Source organism: Enhydra lutris, unplaced genomic scaffold (assembly GCF_002288905.1).
Source record: "Enhydra lutris kenyoni isolate GAN:26980312 unplaced genomic scaffold, ASM228890v2 scaffoldscaffold27, whole genome shotgun sequence".
In the NCBI taxonomy this organism is placed as follows: Eukaryota; Metazoa; Chordata; class Mammalia; order Carnivora; family Mustelidae; genus Enhydra; species Enhydra lutris.
In genome coordinates this window covers 6,252,405-6,273,421 of record NW_019154111.1, presented here as the reverse complement: position 1 = coordinate 6,273,421, position 21,017 = coordinate 6,252,405, and the positions used below count along the sequence as shown (strand labels likewise).

Here is a 21,017-nt window from a genome sequence, read left to right as displayed (position 1 = left end):
AGCCAGATGCCAGTCTGTTTCAAGGACTATATTTCTGTCATCACCACCTCTCTTTGACAGTCCTACCAACTGAAAAACTCCCAGATGAAGCCCAGGGATTAAATTCTCCTGGAGTCTATTTTTTTCCAGTTTCTGGAAACAATCTACTGCCATCCTCCTTACCTCACCATAAAACCCAACAGATAATTCCATCTCAAAGACTGATAGATGGAAATTACTCATAACCAACCTATGCTTCCACAGCTAGAAATAACACCAATAATTTGATTTTGAAACAGCTAAAGAGATCCTTTATCCCCATCCCCAGAGAAGCTATTCCTCCTTAATACAGTTTTCCTATCTGTTCTCTCAAAATGATATGTGACCAAAATGCGATTCAGGTAAGCAACGTGTCACCACTGGACCTTTAAAGTGAATGTGGAAATAGAATCATTTATATGTTCACATGCAGAGACGCTAGGGAAGCACTTTGCTTGTGTCTAAGAACAAAATGGAAGAAAGCTCAGAAGACATCAGCTTTAGTCTGAAACCCTGGATCACCCACTTTCATTTCTGACTTCTGCCCAAGTCAAGAAGACATCTTCACTGAAAGTTAGGAGCCCTTTCCTCCTACTCTTGTAGTTATCACAGAGTCTCTACTAGAGGGACCTGTAAGTACCAAGTGATCTGTGGTGGGATTCAAAGTTGTAATTCCAACGCCAGAAGACACATTTCTGGTTAGGGCTCCCACAGTGGGTTTCTACTAAGAATTTCCTGGTAGGGGGAAACAGAGAAAAGAATAAATTAGACTACCCCGTATGTAAGAAATGGGGTTGCAGTGCCATCAGGCATGTCCTTGGGACCTGACAAGTAAAAGGTGAAGCGTCCATTGGGAAGACCCAGCCATCCTGGAAATCCGGCAGTGGAACTCATAAAACAAGGCTTTGTCCTTGGGATAAGGCTTACTCGGGGTAATGAAAACCAAACACTTAGAAGGAAAACCTAAAATGGGACCCCTCTCACCACTACACCCAAGAGTCTCTACTTATTAGCCTCCGTGCAACACGCCAGTGACTGTGTTCTTGCTTAAGTGAGTTATTTTGACATATGTTGCTACTTTTGCATTGGCTGTTTTATTTCAAGTCAATTAGCCTGCTTTCTATTATCACTCGAGAAAGTCTAGAAGCAAACGCTGTCACAGTGCTCCATTTCCTGTAACCACAGTCCCCACACATGGTTTTCTGCTCAGCAACTTCAACAGCACTTAAAATCCAGTGATTCCGCCAAACCAGCCGTGGGCCTTCATTTAATCCTTTGCTCGTCTCTATCACAGCAAAAGGCAAAGATGGCTACACGTAGGCAGTAGGGGGTTGTGCAAACAGCCCAAGCTGAACCAGTCCTTTGTGGCTATCAGCAACAGCCCCGCAGCCAGGGCCGGCCCCTGGGTTCCCTCCCATGCCACCTCACCATACCTCAGAGATATAGCACACACGTTGACATTATCCATGTGGCACGTCCCAGCTCCTACAGAATGACAAGGGATGAGGGAGGGAGGGGAGACATGCAAAGAGTCACTAATAGTCTTGGTATATTTCGTCTTGGAAACGGGAGCAGCTTTACAGTTGCGTTTTTGCAGGACATCCGGAGGGCTTTCAGAGACCTCCAGAGTGTCTTGTGGTCTTCAGAGACTGAGTGTAAAGACAGCAGATCATATTTTTTTTTTTTTTTTGGAATGGTGGGTAGTTGCAGTAGAATTGTGTGGTACAGAGGAATCGTGAATGCATGGGGGAGGAGGGAGCGGTGCCATTTGTACGAACATCCTGTGAATCTCGAAAATAAATTATACAGGTGAACACAGCAGTTCATGCTACTTGCTGGAAGCAATAAGGATCAAATTTTGTGGAATATGTATTCCACAAATCTCCAGGTATCCTGCCTCTTCCTCAGCGGGCTATCGTGTTCTGTTGTATGTCTGGTAGCCCTTAACAACTGGTGGCATGGTCTCAGATAGATTCTTACAGAGAAAGACATCTTTGTGGATTCCAACAGCTTCTTCCAGGGGAGCTGCCCAATTGCCGGGAGGGCACAGGTGATACACTTGCTCAGGTTCTCTTTGCGATCTACCAGCGTCAAACAGCAGTTTCCAGGTCCTCATGGCCAATGATCTTATAGTTCTGGCGGCTTTCTAGGTAAGCAGCCAAGTCTGGGTCTCCAGCCTGCTGGGCTCTGTCTTGAGGTGTCTTACCCTAAAGGTGACAATGGGAAGGAAAGAGACATAAATACTTACAATGAGATTTTTTTTTTTAATCAAAGAGGTATTCAAAGTTTACTCACTAAAGGATTTTTTCCATGCTTATGGTTTTAAAGTTGACAAGACACTTTCAAATCTATTGCCACATTAAACACATGAGGTAGGTAAGTTCGAGAGAAAGGCAAGATCATTTGACAGGTGGGGCTTACATCTGAGGAAAGTGGGGTTCAGAGAAACTGAGTCCACAGCAGGAAATGGTGTGGCACCCTGAGTCTGGGAACCCCAATTCTTTCTGGGAGAAGGGCAAGAGAAATCACTGAACAGAAAAGTAGGAAGTAGGCATTTGGACTTCCGACGCCAGACGCTTCCATGATGCTAAACCCTGGGAAGCAGCAAGCAGACAATGAGGACCGGATCCTTGTAAATGATCTAAAAATGTTTCTTCGCTGGTTTCAAAGTCTTCAGTTAAGTTTTCCCAATTCAGAATATCTCATCTCTCCAAAAAGAGAGTCAATTTTGGACTATAAAAGTGATAAATGTTGATTAAATAAACTTGGAAAAGCACAAAATTGTGAGGAAGAAAATAAAAATCACCATTAATTCCTATACTACACTAAGATAACTAACTGCCGTTAACCTTCCACAGAGTAGCCAATTTGTCTTTTTCTATGGCTCTACACAGAAAATTTTTATAAACAGAAAACCATACTATGGGATACCTGGGTGGCTCAATCAGTTAAACCTCTGTCTCTTGATTTCAGCTCAGGTCATGATCTCAGAGCTCTGAGATCAAGCCCCGTGTTGGGCTCCATGCTGAGTGCAGAGTCTGCTTAAGATTCTCTCTTTTCTTCTCCCTCTGCCCCTCCCCCCTAGCACTTTTTCTCTCAAAAAAAAAAAAAAAAAAAAAGTTAAAAAAAACCCCATACTCTGTTTACATCCTATTATATAACATACTTTTTTCACTTTATTAAGTGGATTTGATATATTTATCAAAAATTTATGTCATGCAATGTTCTTCTACATCATCTTAAATGATTGTATCATTTCTTGCAGCCTACTCTAATGCCGTATGTATATTTATACACACACATGATATTTCTGGAAGGAGGTCAACAGATAGAATTCAGTAGTAGAAGGAAGGAAGGTCTCCATTCTTTTGCATGCATATAGATATTACCGAACACTCCCTGAATCTTCTAATTTTTGTTCAGTGATATGCTTTATCTATTTAAAAAGTGATATTAAATTCAAAAAGATGGAGGCATGGTCATTGTACCGAAGAAACAGCTCCATGTATAAGTGCACACGAGTATTACAAAAATTACTGCAGGCTGCTCAGCCTTCATCTGAGTCACTACAATGGCGAGTGTCAAGCTCAATTAAGCCTGTTCCCTGTAGCTTACAAGGGTAAGTGGGTAAAGGATAAAAGGAAAGTAACGGTGGCTCTGGATTCTTTCTAAAATTTTACTTATTTATCTGGCATTTAATATTGAACTGCTAGCTTAAAGTTCCTACAGTAAGTTTTTCCATCTTGCTTACAGTATTAATAGACTATCTGGTCTTCAATATTAATGAAGTTGGAATTACTAGCTTCCAAGTATTCAGAGAGGTGAACCGAGGTGGCCCTTGAGTTGGTTTTTAAAGGAACTGTTCCGCATCAAGGGAAATTCTTAAGACATTGCTTCTCTCCAAAAAGAAAAAAAAAAATCTAGGAAAAGATCCAGTCATAATTATCATGTTCTGCTTAACTTAGCATAAAATTACAAAATGGAAAAATTAACAGATCTCCCGAAAGGATGAAGCATAGACTATTTCATATGGTAAGACTTCTAGAACACAACGTTGGGGGACATAAGCATTCTACAATAGCATGAAAAACCAGTAGGACTTCACTGACTTAAAAAAAAATGAGAGAGAAAAACAGGCATACCTACATGTGAAGAGAGATCATTAAAATTTTAATAGTACATAGGTCGTAGAGTGTGAGATTTCTCATGATTTTAATCTTTTTAGATATTCTTTGCATTGCTAGAGTTTTCTACATAAGAATGCACTATATTTATAATCATAAAAATAAGGAAGCGGTGTTTTGGAAAAAAGCACACACACACTCAACAAAAGAGAACACAATCTCAAGGAATGTGGAACCCATTTATCTGATTCGGAAACTTAGAAAGATAAACAAGGCGAGTCTGCTCAGGGGCCTGGTGTCCCGCCCAGTCTTTTGTGTCTTTCCCATTGCTTCTCTTTTCCTTTGATTTTCTGAGGTAAGAGCAGTCCTTTGCATGGTTAAGTAGGCAACTGCCGCCCTGTACAGTGAGTTGGCCCAGACAAGCCAAACCTACCCAAAACCGAGGCCTCCCCGATCCTGCCTAGAGGGTTGGTGTTTCTCCATCGGGTTACATGACGAAGAGTTTAAGGGCAAATATCATCTGAGAAGAATATCCCACGGAGCCCTTAGCTGCTCCTCGGTTTCAAATGACCCTACACCCACTTAGCTAACCACACAGGTAACAGACACAGCTTAGCATGTCCAACAGCCCTAGCGAGGAACCCAAGCAGCCAGGGACCTCCCTTGGAGAGCAGGGATCTGGTGGGCTGCAGGGAGCGTGGAGAATCAGGCAGTGCTGCTGGCTCAGAACTGGGTTCGAAGGAAAAGAGGTCCACGCAGGAGACAAAGTTATTTTATGGCGTTCACTGCAGTTGTAGGACACCCCGGGGGAAAATGGACCAAAGCAGGTGCTCGTCGCTTCAAGAGGTCTCATGGGGCTCAAGTCCTATAAGGAACAGGTCTGTGTTCCTTGGCTACATTCATCGGCTCCAAACTTAGGTTATGTACTGCCTTAGCTTAATGAAACCCTCATCTTTATGTTAAAATTCTTCTCTGCAACTCTCTACAGTTAAATGGTTTGTCCTTTCTTCGCGTCTACCCAGGATGGTTTCTCAGAGCTGCTCGGGCTCCTCTGCGGTACCGATGTTCTGTATTAACCGTCCCCCCGCCCCACCCTGTCTCTTCTCCTGGGCTACAGTCCCGGGGCTGCACCACTGAGCTCTACCTCTTCCTCTGCTCCAGCTTCCAGGCCTTTCCTTGGTGCTTTCTGTAAAAGAACGACTCCTGGTGCAGCCTGATCTCAGGTCTCCTGAGTGGAGTTTCTCCCGACACCTGACCTCTACCTGTGGGCATCTTTCCCCTGAAGGTCGGCATGTAGGTCACGCTATCAGTTTCTGGCCTCACTGCCCTCAAGATATGAACACAATTTAAATCCAGACTGACATGGCTTTTGCTGCAGGGAAACCAACCATGCTTCAGGTCCCGATGCCAGAGGACCACCGTAAGGCAAAGACATTACACAAACCATGGGAGAAAACCCCACTTTATTACTTTGTCGCCTCCTCCATCCCATTGGATCCGGGGAGTCTTCTGTCCCCACGTGAGAATGACTCATCTGCTGGGCTAGGGCTCAAAAGAGCCGAGTTTGGCTTCAGGCTCAGCTCCTGGTCTCAGGGCACAGAGCTCTCTCTTGGTTTCAGTTTCCACATGGATGAAATTCCCACCCTAACTTCAGGGGTTAACTTTTAGGGGAAAATATATGAAAATAAGTAGGAAGAAACTTTTAAAAATAAAAAGCCAACATAAAGGCACTAGATTTAAGGCAGTAACCCTCTCTCCGGCTGACCATCCTGACAGAGACAGCTAATGACCTGGGCACCCAGACGCGGGGCCACAGAAATCACAGACTGGAAGCTACTCTAGATAAAGTCGCTGAAGGAGAAATTCCAAAGCAGGCTGATGTCTTCTACCCCTCTCCCAGGGCTTTGAACCTCACCTCCCCGCAACTTGGCTGCTGGCCAGGGGCAGGACAACCCCAAAGTCCCAAGGCCAGCACATTCAGAGGTTTATAAAGTCCCATAGGCAAGCACACACCCTTCCCTTTGTGCTTATATATTTAAACTACAGTTTCTCTAAATGAAGCACTTTATTTTTTCCTCCTTTTTTCCAAAGCCCCAGGCACTTCCATTAGCACAGAAAGGATGCCTTTGCTGTGGGCACAAGTGAAGGCGATGGGGCCAGCGATCGTGCCCGGCGGGAGGATGTTTGCCCTCACTCCTCAAGTTACCTTGGAGTCCGTCTTTCTCAGAGATGCTCCCGCGTCCACCAGAAGCTGGCACACAGCCCGGTTCCGCTGGCAGGCAGCCTTGTGCAGTGCGGTCTCACCCCTAAATCAAAGATGAAATGGGAAACTACCCATAAAGGGGTTGGGGGCGGGGGTGGGAGTGGGGGTGGAGGCGGCAGGGAGGGGGTGACGGTAGCTTCCTATCCCTGCTGCTGGGGTTCTGTGCTCGTCCGCCTCCTTCCCTATTCGCAGCGGAGACCAGGGGCTGGGCGCCTTCGGGGGAGGTGGGTGAGGGGGTGTCTAAAAATGCCTTCAGTCATCAACGAACCATAATTATCTGACACCAGTCGCTTGTCTCCACAGTGTTAACTAGGCTGAGTGATTTTGTTTTCAACCACTAGCGTTGGATTTAGGTAACACCCAGTGGCACTGCTGAACACACTGATGCGGGAGATGGGAGATGGGGCCTAGCCCCATGAAACAATGTCCTCTGTGGATACGTTCAGGCAGAACATAGGGGCACCAGATCAGGGACATATGGGGCAGGCATGGGAGACCAGAGGCCTTTCCAGCAGCTCAACGCAGGGCTTGGCAGACCATCATCTGGCCCTCAGTGGAGTGTCTCTGGGGGACTTGGCGTGGAAGGACCAGGTCAACACAAGCCACCCAACCTACTGATGCCATGTGAATGGCAGGTGGGAGGGCATGGGCCACCACAGAGGACGTCTGGGAGAGCTGGGAACATGAGCTCTCCCCTGTTGGCCGTAGGCCCCTCAGTATAGGAAGATGGCAAAGCTAAGTAGCCATTTCCACCCCCTCTATGGGGCAGTCCAGGGAGGAGGAGATTTCCATTCTGAGTCCAATACTGAAAAGATGTTTAAGGCCAAAGCGTATGGAAAATCAAATGCAGTCCTTAGAACAAATGCATAAGTGATAACCTTGCCAATAGGTTGGGGTGTGTGGACAAAGTCTCTGTCACAACGGACGATGTCTTCCCTTTCTAGTCAGTCATAACCATAGAAGACTATTCTTCCCACTCAGCTTCCATCCTACTCTTTTCTCCTTTTCCTCCTCCAGACCTACTGAGCTCCTCCCCACCCATTTTTATCTATTTTCAAATGTCTTTGAAGTTTTATAGTGTTTTCTATATGGCTTTTAGGGTGAGACAGTTAGCCTTTCTTTGTTCCTACTTGGGAAGGAGGAGCTATTTTGCTTCCCTAGGAATAAAAAAAGTTGAAAACAAACATCATGAGTTTGAGGACCACCCCAGAGAGGATGATCTTCTCAACGAGAGTTTCTCATCTGAACCACAGAACATAAAAATGGTTGGAATGACTATATTCTAATTCTCCAATGGTTGCATACACCTTGTTGCATTCCAGACCCGGTATAGGTTTCACTACAAAGCACGCCGTAGGGTATTAGGACATAATTTTTTCACAAACCCCAGCTGAGAAAGAGTAAATTAAAAAGGTAAATGTATTGGGGCACCTGGGTGGCTCAGTGGGTTAAAGCCTCTGCCTTTGGCTCAGGTCATGATCCCAGGGTCCTGGGATCGAGCCCCACATTGGGCTCTCTGCTCAGTGGGAAGCCTGCTTCCCTCTCTCTCTCTCTGCCTGCCTCTCTGCCTGCCTCTCTGCCTACTTGTGATCTCTGTCTGTCAAATAAATAAATAAAATCTTAGAAGAAAAAAAAAAGGTAAATGTATTTATTTAGACTTCTCAGTAGTCTATGATGCACCGTGCAAAACTACCTTGCCCATAGGAAGCTCTAAATGATGAACAGCAATGACTGTGCATGCAATCGTTATGATTCTTGTTATCAATTTTTATTGTGTAATTCTTGATTTAGAAGATTAGCCCTGCATGGTTATAAATACAATGGAAAGTGAACTTCTTACCACTGACATTTAAATTATCTGTTGTAGGCTCTATAGACTACCTTCTTCTCTAAATACTCTCTGAAGAAAATAATCTAGACTATGTAATAAAGGCAACACTCACGTTTCGCTGTCTGCCATATCCAATAACTCAGAAGGTCCTAAAGAAGAGGAAAGGAAGACGCCATCAAAAATAAATTCAGAAACTAACCATTAACAAAAAAATCTATAGTCACAGAATTAAAACACCTTGTAAAGGTGAATGAAGTACAGTCACTTGGTGGAAGGGATAATAAGACCACCTCCCCCGCTCCACCCCCTGAAAAGACAGGCTTTCTCTATTCCCACTCACCAACTTCCCAACTGCCACCGACCAATATGCATGGGATGATACAGGCTGTGCTTTTAAAACAGCTTTCAATCAGGTTGAAGAAATAAAATCCATCAGAATAGAATAAGTGAGAAATAACTAAGTGGTTACCTTGGGAGAACAGGGACACTTTGGTAGGCTTAAGGATTATCATTCCCCAGCAGCAGATTGTTTGAGATGGGCTTTTATACAGTATGATTTTAAAGCTACAAGATACCACAGATATCATTCAGTCCAATATCTATCTTCTAGAAACAGAGTATAATTATATTTTTCATAAAATTTCCCTTCAAAGACCTAGAAGAAATGTTATAAACACCAAATGGTTATAGATGCTTCCTTAGGAACGGAAATGTCCAGTGGGTGTGTGCACTGATGATATTCTATTTGTTCAACAATTAAATCATTCAATCTGCCAACAATGCTTGGAATGACCACCTCTCTACCTTCTGCACCACTGCTGCCCTCCCCAGCCCTCCTGTACTCTAATCAGTCTGCGGTATTAGCTGAGACACATTTCCCATAAAGCCCTCTACAACTCCCACTCTGAATACTGCATTAAATGTTCAGCCTATGTGCCCCCTCACTTTGGACACTAACCCTTGTCCTATAATTGGGAGGATAACATAATTCATCATCCAAATTGAGACTGTCCTAGACGGGTAGGGCTATGTAATTAGCGATCATGACATTTAAACTGTAATAAAACCACCTGCTGATTTGTCTCTTTCCACAACTAGACTCCGGTAAAACCCTTTGTAAGCTGCGGCCTATGCCTTGTTTACCACTACGTCCTGCCTCAGTGCCTGGCATGGAGCCTGGGACCAAGCAGATGCTTACATGTTTGTTTGGATTAATGAATAAATGGGCTTGGATGTGCCGAACGCAGTTCTAGGTATTGAGCATTCTAGTCTTTAGAAATACGATCCTGTTGATTTGCTGTCTGTCTTGTCGGGTATCATTATCACTGGAAATGTGCTTATGTGATTACTTATTACATAAAAAGAAGAAAGGGAAGAGGTTAGGACTTTCCAACCATGGAAAGTCACTGGCCAAGAAGATGACCGAGTTGCTGTGGGACCTTCACAATCCTCCCGGTCATCCAAGAAGCTGCCTCTTCTTTCACATCTACTGGCCATCTAGGCCACGTGACTCTTCCCTTATACCCTCTGCCCTATTTGCCTCTTCCCTTTGTCCTTTTTGACAAATTAGGCTTCTTAATTGGTCTCTGCCTGGAGCATAATTAGCATACCGAAACAGTTACTAAGAAAAATGAAAATCTCTCTTTTCATTCGGATTTCCAGGTTTCCAATTCAGCGTACTGACTGCTCACTCCCAAGTGTTCAACGGTGAAAGTCAGCAGTCTTTCACCTGGAACCACCCTTCCTCAATTTGCTCCAGGTCCCATTTTTTTATATCAATTCAACGGGTAACTGTGCCATCACCAGCCTGTCTCTCGGGCTCTCCCAGCTCACAGAGCTTATTCCCTCCACTCTCCTGATCCAGAACAACCTTCTCTTTTCTAGCCACATACCTAGATGTCACCCGTCCTGTGAAGCCCAGTCTGTGACAAGGCCTTCTGCAGAGACCAGCTTTGACAGAAAGACTCTCTCCCTTCTCTGCACTCCCGTGACACGGACTTGGTTCCACCCTTGTATTATGTGTTTGCTTTTCAGGCCTATACCTCTCTCCCTAAATGAATTATACCAAATCCCTGCCGTGTAAGAATATTGGGTATTTTTCATTTATTATTTTTCCAGCACCCATCCTACATTAAGGATTTAGCAAAGACTTAACTTGTTTATTTTTCTTCCTCAGTCTTGTGGTTCTAAGGAAGCATGAATGATAATACCCACAACAAACACCCACGGAAGGGCAAGGCAGTACAGTGTGGCGATGGGTACCAGAGCTGAATCTCCTTGCTTCCAAATTCGGGTTCTACCTGGCACTTACTGGATCTCGGGCAAGTTCATTTACTCTTAGTCTCTCAATGGCCAAGGACGATAAAGAAGCATTGATAGTATTTATCAGGATTGTTGTGAGGTTTCTTAAGTTAATATAAGCCATATGCTTAAAATGGGAGCTGGGCTGCTGCATGCCATGCCTGAAGTTTGGATCTGAAGTGTCCTACTCTCCGCCGTAAGCAGATTCCACCAAGCTGAGATGCGGAGCATCCGTGGAGGGAGGGAGGGTCCTGGGCTCTGCATTTATCTCCGCTGACTTTTGAAGGTACTTGTTGACTCAGATTTCATGTCCTGAGAACCAGTTCTCCAGACCCCCTCAACTGGCTGGCGGGGATTTCTCCACAAGGTCAAGAACAAGAGTGCTGACAGTGTCCAGCGGTCCTCACAGAGGCTGCCGGCCACCCTGAGGGAACCTCTGGAGCCATTTCTTTGGAAAGCAGTTCCGTGAACAGGAGCAACCCAGCCCCACTGCACTCGCAGCAGCTCTACTGCGCCAATCCCTGTGAGCGCAAGCCTGTTCAGGCACCAGAGGCCGCACCTTCCTCCCCTACAGCCCTCAGAGCCGCACCCATGGCTCCAGGGTCCATACCACCCTGTCAGGGAGAGGCTGCAGGCCCAGCTAAATCTGTGCTAAAACATCATCGTTGGACACTCTGGAAGTGGGGACGAGGAAGAGAAGGGACCTTGTTTCCCGAGTGTTTTCCGAGAATCCCCACAAACGCAGCCAACCCAGAATCATGAGAGACTGATTCTCCAGTCTGTGAGCCCCGCATGCCTGTAGCTGCGTCTCACTTTCCCCTTCTCGTCTTTTAGTCCTTGAAGGCTGACAGAGGTGAGAGGAAGCGGTGCTGCTCCTAAAATGAGATACTCTTTCTCTTAATTAAAACCTAACAAAACTCCAATTATAGGTTTCGTGAGTGGAATGGGCTCTGGGGTGATGGACTTAATTAACCCAAAGTTTCCTCCTCTTCCTGTCAATCTATGTAATCACAAGAGAGCAGAACGTTTTGAACATTGTCGGGCAAATCGCCCATGCAGGGGCAACGTTGGCAGTGAACCGATGACAGGCGGGGGTCCGGAGCTGCTTTTAATAGCACGGACGCATCTTCTAATAATTTTTCAACCTGCTTGAAAATAACTGTTTGCATAATGCCGGTGAGAGGGGGTTTCTGAGGAGGAAATGAGAAGAGGCTTAACTAAGTGCCAGGTGCCGCCCAAGAACAGGCTGGAGCTTCCCTTCCTGTATGTGACCTGCTGGGAGCTCCTTCCGTCGCTTTTTGTGCTGTTTAGTAGTGCCCCATGCGGGTGAGTAGCCTTGATTCTTGAATCTTCTGATTTGGCCAGAGACACCCAAAAGAATCCACACAGCCCTCACAAAGTCTCTTTAAAGTCTCTTTAAAGGAAAAAGTATTTCCAAAAAAATAGCATCTAGGATTTTTGGAAAGTTAATTTGAGTCCCGCTCATAAGGGAGAGCCCAAGAGAAAGAAAAGAGGATGGATTTCTTCCAATTTCTATCCATGCTGAATATGCGGCTGCAGGGCTTATTGTATATTTTAGGTGTGCATATGGTCTGGTTGTGGATATCATGCCATCTCCCTTAGGGAACTGGAAGAAATTCCACGACACTGTGAGCTGCGAGCTCACGTGTATTCCCTGAATGTAAAAGGACGTCTTGGTTCTCCATCCCTCCTAGGGTTTACTACAATGTCCACACTCAGCCCTGCACCTGACCTACACCAGAAAACAATGGTCCAGTCCCAATCGAAGGGACACGTGTGCACGTTTCTCCATGAAACTTTCAGAGGCAGACGATCGATCGCACCCCTCCACAGCACTGCACCAGTTGTCACGGGAACCCTGCATGTAATACTTCTATCGATCTACCCTCCCCAGGTTTTGGAACTATGGAGGGCAGAGACCATATACTACATATGGGTCTTGGCAAGTAACCTAACATCACTGTGCTTCAGCTGTCACCCCCTGCCAGATGGAGATAAGAGAGTTCACAACGGAGGATTGTTTTAAGAATTAAATGTGTTAACGCATACAAAGCAATTTGAACCCTAAGAGTTAGCAGTGGCTATCGCTGTAATATTTTTTCTCAAAAGTTCACGAGGGCAGAATTGACTTCTTTTAATGAATGAATGAAAACATTTAAAAATCAATGTGGATCCCAGCCAGCATCCTAGATTTTCTCAAAGAAAGATCCACAAATGTAACATGGATTCCAAAGACTGTGCTATATAGGAAACAGTCTGAAAAATAAGGGGGGTAATGTACTAAGAGAAGAGATACATCAGTATTCGGGGGAAAGCAAGGGAATGCAAAAGGAAGCCAGACTTCACCAATCTCCCAACACGAGAAATGGAACGACGAGGTTAGGCAGTCAAGCTTTCCAAACTACAAGTGTGCTGGCCGGTGCTCATTCCACTGGTTCTCCCACTGGACGCCCCAGCTCTTGCTGGAGCAACCCTGTCTTCAACACTGTCCCTGTATTCTATAGGATATGTCTTTCGTCACGTGCATCCTTTAGTTTGCTTCCCACACCAAGGCATCCAAATCCCCTTTGCTATTCCTTCCACCTCTCCATGGCCTCTCTGTCCCCGGACTCATTTCCCATTAGTCTCCCTGACGCTGCCAGCAGACCATTCCAAATCCTCCTCTGCCCCAGGACAAAAGCCGCACAGATGTGGGGAGAGCTGGCACTGGGAATTCTAACAGCACCATCATCCTGTCCCAGCGGGATGGTGGTCGTTTCTCTCGGGGACCAGAGGCCGAAAAAGGGGGGTAAAGAAAAAAAAAAAGAAAGACTAGAGACAGAAAATGGGGGAAGACAAAATAAGCCATTGAAATCAAAAAGGAAATGCATGAGTGAGATTTCTATCAGGACACACAGTAGGGGGGCACAGGGGTGGGAGCGGGAGAATAAAAACAAAGGAGCAAAATGTGCGGGGTGGTAAAAGCCTAAAGCAACACAAAAGTTTCTCGGAGGGGTACAAGGAGGGAGGAGGGAGTGGGCAGAAAATATGGTTGAAAGGAGCTGAAAAGCAGGAACCACTGGGGGACCCAGGCTGGAACCCCCTCGGGGTCCTTCCCTCTCCACCTTGTCCCAGTGGAATTTTAGCTCCCTTCCTCCTCCATTCTCTCTGCAACCCTCCCGAGGCCCAAATTCCAGTTTTTCATAAAAGAAATCAGCAGGCTGTGCATTTGAGAGAAAGTCCCAAAGAAGATGCAGGACAGAGAAAAATTCAAGCCGCCTGTGGCTTTTCAGAGCCTGCGATACGCTCCCGCCCCTCGCCCACAGCCTGGTTTTAAAAGACGCTTAGATGAGAAAGACATTGCTTAGTGTGGAGCCTGGGAAGACAACTCATCTCCCACGACTCCTGTTCGGCAGGGGGAAAGGGGGGGGGCGTCCTCCTGACTATGGGCCCCACTGCTCACTATAAATGACCTGTGAAGAGGAGGGCAAAGCAGAGGGGAGAGGGGCTCCCACCTGAGCAAGGGTGCAGGGCGCAAAGAAGCCCCTCCCCTCGCAGGCCCCTTGAAAGGGGCCCACGGATTTCTCAGAACCCTTGTCAAGAAGGCAACTTTATCATCAGGTCTTTGAACAAACTTTATGATTTAGATCATGTGAAGCCACAGGACAGACTTAAACCGGATTAGAAAAAAAAAGAGAGAGAGAGAGAGACTAAAACTTTACAAGTTTTGCAGCACTGGGATGGGTGAGAAATGTCCCTCTCCATCTTTGGCACCAGGTAAAATTGTACTCTTTTCCCACTTACATGAATTCAAATTGATCAGACTTGCCTACCGCAAATCTGAGGCCATTTATAAACACATTGCCACGGCTGCTGTACATTCCGAACCCTGGCCTCCTGGAGGCCTCTTGGAAAAGGCTGTTTTCCTTGTCAGACCAAGGGGATTCTGGAGCCGCCACGACACAAAATTAGGAAAGATTATTTCACGGAGCAGGGGTCCCATTAAGAGGATTGCTACAGAGCAGAGAAAGGGTTATGCTTCCCAGGAGCTTGTCCCTGCCTCCGAGAACACTATAATTTACAGGGGTGTCTATCATTTAAAAGAGACAAATTTTTCTGCAAAGAAGAGTTTGCAGTCTCCACACGCACAGGCTGATCTAAATAGTCATCAGCGACTGAAGAGGTTAAAACGAACGGCAGCAATGAAAACAGGGGAGCGGAAGCGCTCAGTTCTTGAGGAACCTGCTGACGTAGGCGGGCCATGTCAAGAGAGCTTCAGGAATACTCCTGAGTAAGTAGAAATAAGGAGATCAGCATTAAGGCTGAAATCGACAGTGCCTAGTAGGTTGATAGATGCTGGTTTCAGTAAGAAATCAACGACGAGTTAGTTCCCACTATATGACTATAGTACTGAAAGGCTAAAAACCACCATCCCTTAAAACTGTCCTGATTCTTGGACTGGAGAGCAGAGTGAGATTTTATTTTCACAGAGAAAGATGGAGTGTGCTTCGTATCTCCAGTCTCTCTCTCAGGTATGTACTGGCCAATGAGAGACCCCGGTGAGGCGGGGAGGGAATCAGAGGCCTCTTGTGACTGTGACCGTGACCATGACTGTGGGAACTGCTTGCCTGTGAGGGAAGTAGAGGTGAGATGATCTCTACTTGCTTTTCTCATTATCATAAATACTAAACCAACTAATTTATAAAATCTAACCCCTCCAAAAAAACTGGAAAAATAAACACCCACCTCCCCCCAAATTAACAGATTGTTTTGTTGTCCTTCCGTTTTGACAGAGAGAGAGCTGTATTGTGTGATTCACCCTTTGCAAGAGATGCTGGGGATGGACGAGAAAGGAGTTTAGTACTGGAACGTCAGGCTTTGGTTATTGCACTAAGAGAGTAACATACCAGCTTGGTACCGTGTGAGGCAAAGGACGCGTGCACCAAATCACAGGTGGGGTTTGAAACCGCAACCTTTCAGAGGCCCTGTTATTTAAGGCAGTGGAAAAAGTGGGGGAAGTGAAAATCTATGGTTTAGACTAATATCATCCCATGTCTCATCACTCATGCCCCTGCCCCTGGGGGCATGCAACTGAGGAGAGGAGTTTTGGTTTTGTTTTTAGTGTAAGTATGTCCCAAATATTGCACAGGTCATACTTAGGCTTAGAAAGGGGGAAACTGTTGTTGTTGAAGAACTTGCAAATAGAAAGAATTATTGTTGCTAATCAACCTGAGGACCCAGAACCAAAGCAAAATATAAAAGCCAAGGTCCAGGGGATTCTAGGTGGGACAGTAATTCAGGATACTAAGAAGGTAAGCTCATCATTTTCAACTGAAGAAGACAGAGGGTAAGGGAGGATGGTAGGTTAAATCTGGCCACAGATTATTTGCAGTTCCTTTCATGGGGCAGTGAGGGCCACTTCGCCCTCCCGTGAGTCAGGGCCAGCTCTGTGACCTATTTTAGCTAGCAGAATGCTGCAGTGATAATGCAGAACTTTCCAGCCTGGCCTCAGGACATCTGGAAGCTTCTGTCCTCGCCCGCCTGGAACTCTAGGACTGTCAGGCTATAAAGAAGCCTGGGATAGAAGAACAGGTAGAGAGGGAGGCTCAGGTGTCCCGGCCATTCTCAGCTGAGAACTCAAACATGTGGGGGAGTTTCCATCTCTAAGACAGACTCCGTCACAACTGCAGCTCCCCACAGCCTTGTGAGTGAGACCAAGGGAGACACCAACAGGTAACTAATGCAAGGAGGTTTCCAGAACTGTGTGTGTGTGTGTGTGTGTGTAGGGCGGGAACACTAGCTCTTCAAGAGAGGCAGAGGGATGGGGGGAGAGAGAGAGTGAGTTCCTAAATTGTGTTAGCAATCAAATAGATGGCCAGTGTCTCACCTAACTCGGGAAAGGGTCTGTAGGTATTGAACGGGTTAAGCTATGTGAGCATTCAATCTCATTGGGCAAAGGACAAAAATTAGGAAGAAAGGATTGAGAATGGTCAAGAAAACTTCAACCGGGAGCACTTCAACCTGAGCTAAAGACAAGTAAACGGACAGTATGGGTAGCTAAAGTTCATCTGTACTTTGTGTGGTAGAAATCCTGAGGTCTTTTTGATTAAGGGAAAGATAGTAACAGAAGCTCTGTGACTTTATGTGTTGTGTATGGGGCTGCTTTCTAACATTTGGTTTTGCCTCTTGCCAGCTTTTGGAGACGTCACTGTGGGAAAGAGAAAACGTCTATGATTTTTTTTCATGAAGGAGGCAAGCAGAACTTGCTTTGTAAGCCTGGACACCCCCACCCCAAATGCTTTCACTGCAGTGGGTGGAATGTGCAGGGGAACAGTAGATGAAAAGATGCATATACCCAACACGGCACCAAGGAATACAGCTTACCACCTAGGCTTTCCAGCATAGACAGGCTTGGGACTGTCCAGCCCAGCCTACAAGGGGGAAAGAGATGGTCTAATGATCCCCAATCTGCTTTAACATGCTTTCCTTCTCCTAAACCGTTCTCTCCACCATAACTCAGGCCAAGGGTTCAAGCAAATGCATCATGGTGAGAAGGAACTGAAGACAAAACAAGGTGAGTCAAATGTCCCTGACAGTTGAATACCTACCTTGTAAGGTCCTTGTAAACATTAAAGGATAGGATATTTAGTATAAGCATCTGAAATACAGCAAGTGTGCGATAACTGGGAACTACATCATGTGCTTGTGGCTTTACAACAGGACTTAAAAACACCTATATAGAACTGTTTTTAATTGAATTCTGCATTAGATTATATGTTTTTTAGCCTTAATTGCCTAAAAATAGTGACTGTATTGTGTGTGTGTGTGTGTGTGTTTGTGTGTGTGTGTGTGTACACACTGGTCTGTAACAGGTAGCTCCTGTTAACCACTCTGCAAATACGTGCTGACTACAAGACATGTTGGCTGAACTGAATAAAAACAGGAGCAGAGCACCTGGCTGACTCAGTCGGTTAAGCGTGTGACTTGACTTTAGCTCAGGTCATGACCTCGGGGTCATGGAGCGCCATGCTGGGCTCCGTGCTGAGCGTGGTGCCTGCTTGAGTTCTCTCTTTCTTTCCCTTCCTCCTTCCTTCATGCACACATGCTCTCTCATGCACTCTCTCTCTCCCTCAAAAAAAAAAAAAAAAAAAAAGAGGAGCAAAAAGGAATGTGCATGTCTACTAATACACTTACTTTTTTCAGCCTGAATCTGGATGGCACAGCCTCGCTGCGAGGGCTCACAGAAAATCTTCTAGGATCTCTCTGCACCTACATCTAGCAGAGCTAGAGGCTGTTTCAAAAACAGCTAAGCTAGGGAGACTTTTCCCTGTACTCCAGCTCTTAATTCCTAGAAACCCTATAAACGTGGGAAGCTGATAATCATGGTCAGGATTTGGGATGTATCCCTGTGTTTATGCCCCCATGGGGCCAACAGAGAAAAATGCTAAGGTGCTTGTTACTTCTAGCAACGATCTAACCATGGAAGACATGAGAGTCGCAGGTATTTTCAAAGAGAATGAAGTGTGGCTTAAGTTGAAATGATGCATGAGATTCAAATGGAAAAACGACAGAGAGAGAGAGAGAGAGAGAGAGAGAGAGAGAGAAGCCAAAAAGGTGGGAAAAAACCGCGCTCATGTAATCCTCAGAGTGATGAGCTATAAACATGGGTTTGGTACCTGGTCCCAACTAGGCAACTTAAAGCTCTTCCCAAAACAATCCAGTGTCTTATGTCAGGATACATTTGTTCTTGTCTTTTATTTTTCAATCAATCAGCTCCCCAGTACCCTTGAAGACCTTGATAAGAGAATTCTTATAGGAGCTTCTGGGTCACAGCGACCCGCATGGGTCGGCGGTCTGTGGTTCCGTCTGCTTCACAGCAGCCAGGGGTGTCGGTTAAAAGGTGGGGAGCAATTCTGCTGTTCCGAGGATAGCCGGGGAGCCAGCCCGCTTCGAGAGCTCAGTTGCTTCGTGGAGAAGTGCCCCTTGGCTCGCTGCGCCTACTTACCGTGGTCCAGGATATATTTCACGATCTCCCCGTGGCCGGTTTTGGCTGCGTGGTGAAGGAGGGAGCAGTGGTCCGGGCCCTGAATTAGCAGACTGCCTCCATTTTTATAGCTTTCCATTAGCTGAGAAAGAGACACAGGAAAAGCAGCTCAGGCAGAGTCCGGAACAAGGGGAGTACAGCTAACCAGTTATAAAATGAGAGTGATGTAGCAAACCACAAGTGTTTCTAGCCTCAGAGGACACGGGGAAGTCAAAGGGAAGAAGCAACGTTCCCGGACCGTGTTAGCACTCGGCTGGCGGGCCGGCGTCTGCCTCCCCTCCCTCCGGAGAGGGTCTGCGGGCACTGAGCAGCCCAAGGAGACTGAAACGTGCTGAATGAGTTATTTCTTTTCTGTTTGATGTCTTTTTCTTTTCTGGGCACTGGTTGCTCTCCCAAGAGAGTGTGAAGGGCAGCAAAGAGAAGAAACGCTTTCCTATGTTGGCTCGGCTTTCTCTTGAGTGAAAGAGTAATTAGGGCCAGAGACAGGAATAGCTTGGTGTCTGGTAGCTAAGCTCCTTCCCGAGCCTATGGTTTCTCTCCAGCCTCTAATGAACCTAGCTACCAAATGCGGAAGCTGCGTCCCCCTTTCCCGTGGGAGACGGTGGCACACGTGTGTACAGCCTCTTTCTTCTTCTAGATCTGCAGGCCAGCCAGCACGCCTTCTGCGAGTCATCTAACCTGCACCCAGTGAGGCTAGAGAGGATCCACAGGACGAGAACCCAAGGGATTCAGAGACTGTGGCAGGAGAAACCTGAAATACCTATATTGTGAGAACAGACTGGAAAATGACCAACAGATTTTGTAGCCTGAGAACCACGTGGCGGAATGAGGATGTGGTCTCATTTCATGAAATACTGAACATTACAGAAAGTGTAAATGGGTCCCTGTTCTCCAAACTGCAGTATAGGAGAACAAAAAGAGTCTTTCTGGAACTTCTAAAGGGTAGTTTTAGCACAAAGAAGAATAGAATAAGCCGGGAGGTACCAAGCAAAAGGAATGGTTCTATCACCAAGAAGTTAGATGGCACATTATTTAAAAAAAAAAAAAAAGTAAGCATCTCCTAAGGTCAAAGAAAGTAGACTCATAGTTCATGGTCTCACTCAGCTCCAACCATGGAACCGCCATGTGACAGATGCCAGGGAAACAAAGATGAATAGGACTCAGTCCCTGGCCTCAAGACCTTGCCATCCATGGGGAAGACACATGCAGGGATGGAGAAGAACATAAGGAGTTTATCACAGGGTGAAAAAAAGAGTCGGGAAAGGCTTTCTAGAAAATAGGCCAAAAACGAACAGTTGATTGGAAGTAAAGAACATACGGGGACATTTATCCCTAAACTTCGAGGCTAGAGGACAGCAAGAGGTAGTTAACAGTTTTCCACAAAGAATCTATGCATATCCAGTACCGTTCAACATCAGTCTTACAAGGACACTCCCTTTCTTTTTAGGCAGATCCGTAGAGGACTTGGGCTCAACGGAGTAGCAGAGACCCAATGCATCAGCGGCCCAGATGCTACCTTTCTGTGGGTTTTTGGACCCTGCGGACATGCGGGTAGTCCGTGGGTATCTTATGCAGCTCAGGGGCACAGCAGCCACTCCCAGCAGCTGGACGGCTCCTGGGGTCTCGGTGCTCTGCTGTCTGCTGTGTACTCTCTCTCTTACAGACACACACACGGTTTAGTATTTAATATTTCTTCTGCTTTCTGCACAGACTAGACAAACAGAAGAAGGTGGAAAAGAAAGAAAACGGGAAGAAACACTTGGGAAGGAAAGAGAGAAAAAGAATGAGAAGGAAAAACTCCATGTCACTGCATTTCAACTCTCAATAAATAAGGTTGAGTAATTTCTTAGGCACTTAGGAAATGATTGTAATGAACACAATCCATGGAATATGGCCATTTCCCACATTTCAAAGAATCCTCTATTAAGTACAAGAAAAGTGGGGTTATGTACTCGGGGACCTGGAAAATATGTTGCCTAGACTAAAAGCACATGCAAGATGAAATGAGATTTCAAATGTAGTTCGCACACTTTTTTCCACTTAGAAGCTCTGCAAGGGCATTTAATAGAGGGCCTTGCAGGGTATCCAGGATAATACTGCTTCGGTCCCCGGCTGGGCAACAACATTGAACTCCCAGCTACACTGCTTGGCGAGTGCATTTTGCTTGTGGGTGACGATTCCTAGATGCAGACAGGGCCACAAGCCCCACGTCCGGGCTCATGTGTCTAAAGATGGCAGCTTATCAAGGTGTTTGCACCCTTTGTGCCAGTTCTTTCCTGTCAGTAACCTGTTAACACGGTAGCACGGGGGTTTCTCCGTGGATTCAACAGATGCTTTGAAAGAACTTGCATGCAAGGTCATTGCTTCTCAGCTCTCTTTTTAAGGTGCTTGGTTTCTTGATCTGTAATGGCACCACACTCCACACAGGCTGGTGGC

The 21,017-nt window shown here is 45.9% G+C and overlaps 1 protein-coding gene across 1 annotated transcript in view; it reads right to left on the bottom strand.

The window, feature by feature from the left end:
* Positions 1-1,694: 1,694 nt before the first annotated feature.
* The window catches only part of LOC111151963 (diacylglycerol kinase iota), a 432,202-nt gene continuing 412,879 nt past the window's right edge, over positions 1,695-21,017 (bottom strand). The window contains exons 30-33 of the mRNA XM_022510212.1: positions 18,543-18,663; positions 8,349-8,385; positions 6,349-6,448; positions 1,695-2,225 (exon numbers count right to left, since the gene is read on the bottom strand). Of these exons, the coding sequence (XP_022365920.1) occupies positions 2,109-2,225; positions 6,349-6,448; positions 8,349-8,385; positions 18,543-18,663 (375 nt within the window). The 3' untranslated portion in view covers positions 1,695-2,108. The remainder of the gene's footprint in view (positions 2,226-6,348; positions 6,449-8,348; positions 8,386-18,542; positions 18,664-21,017) is intronic.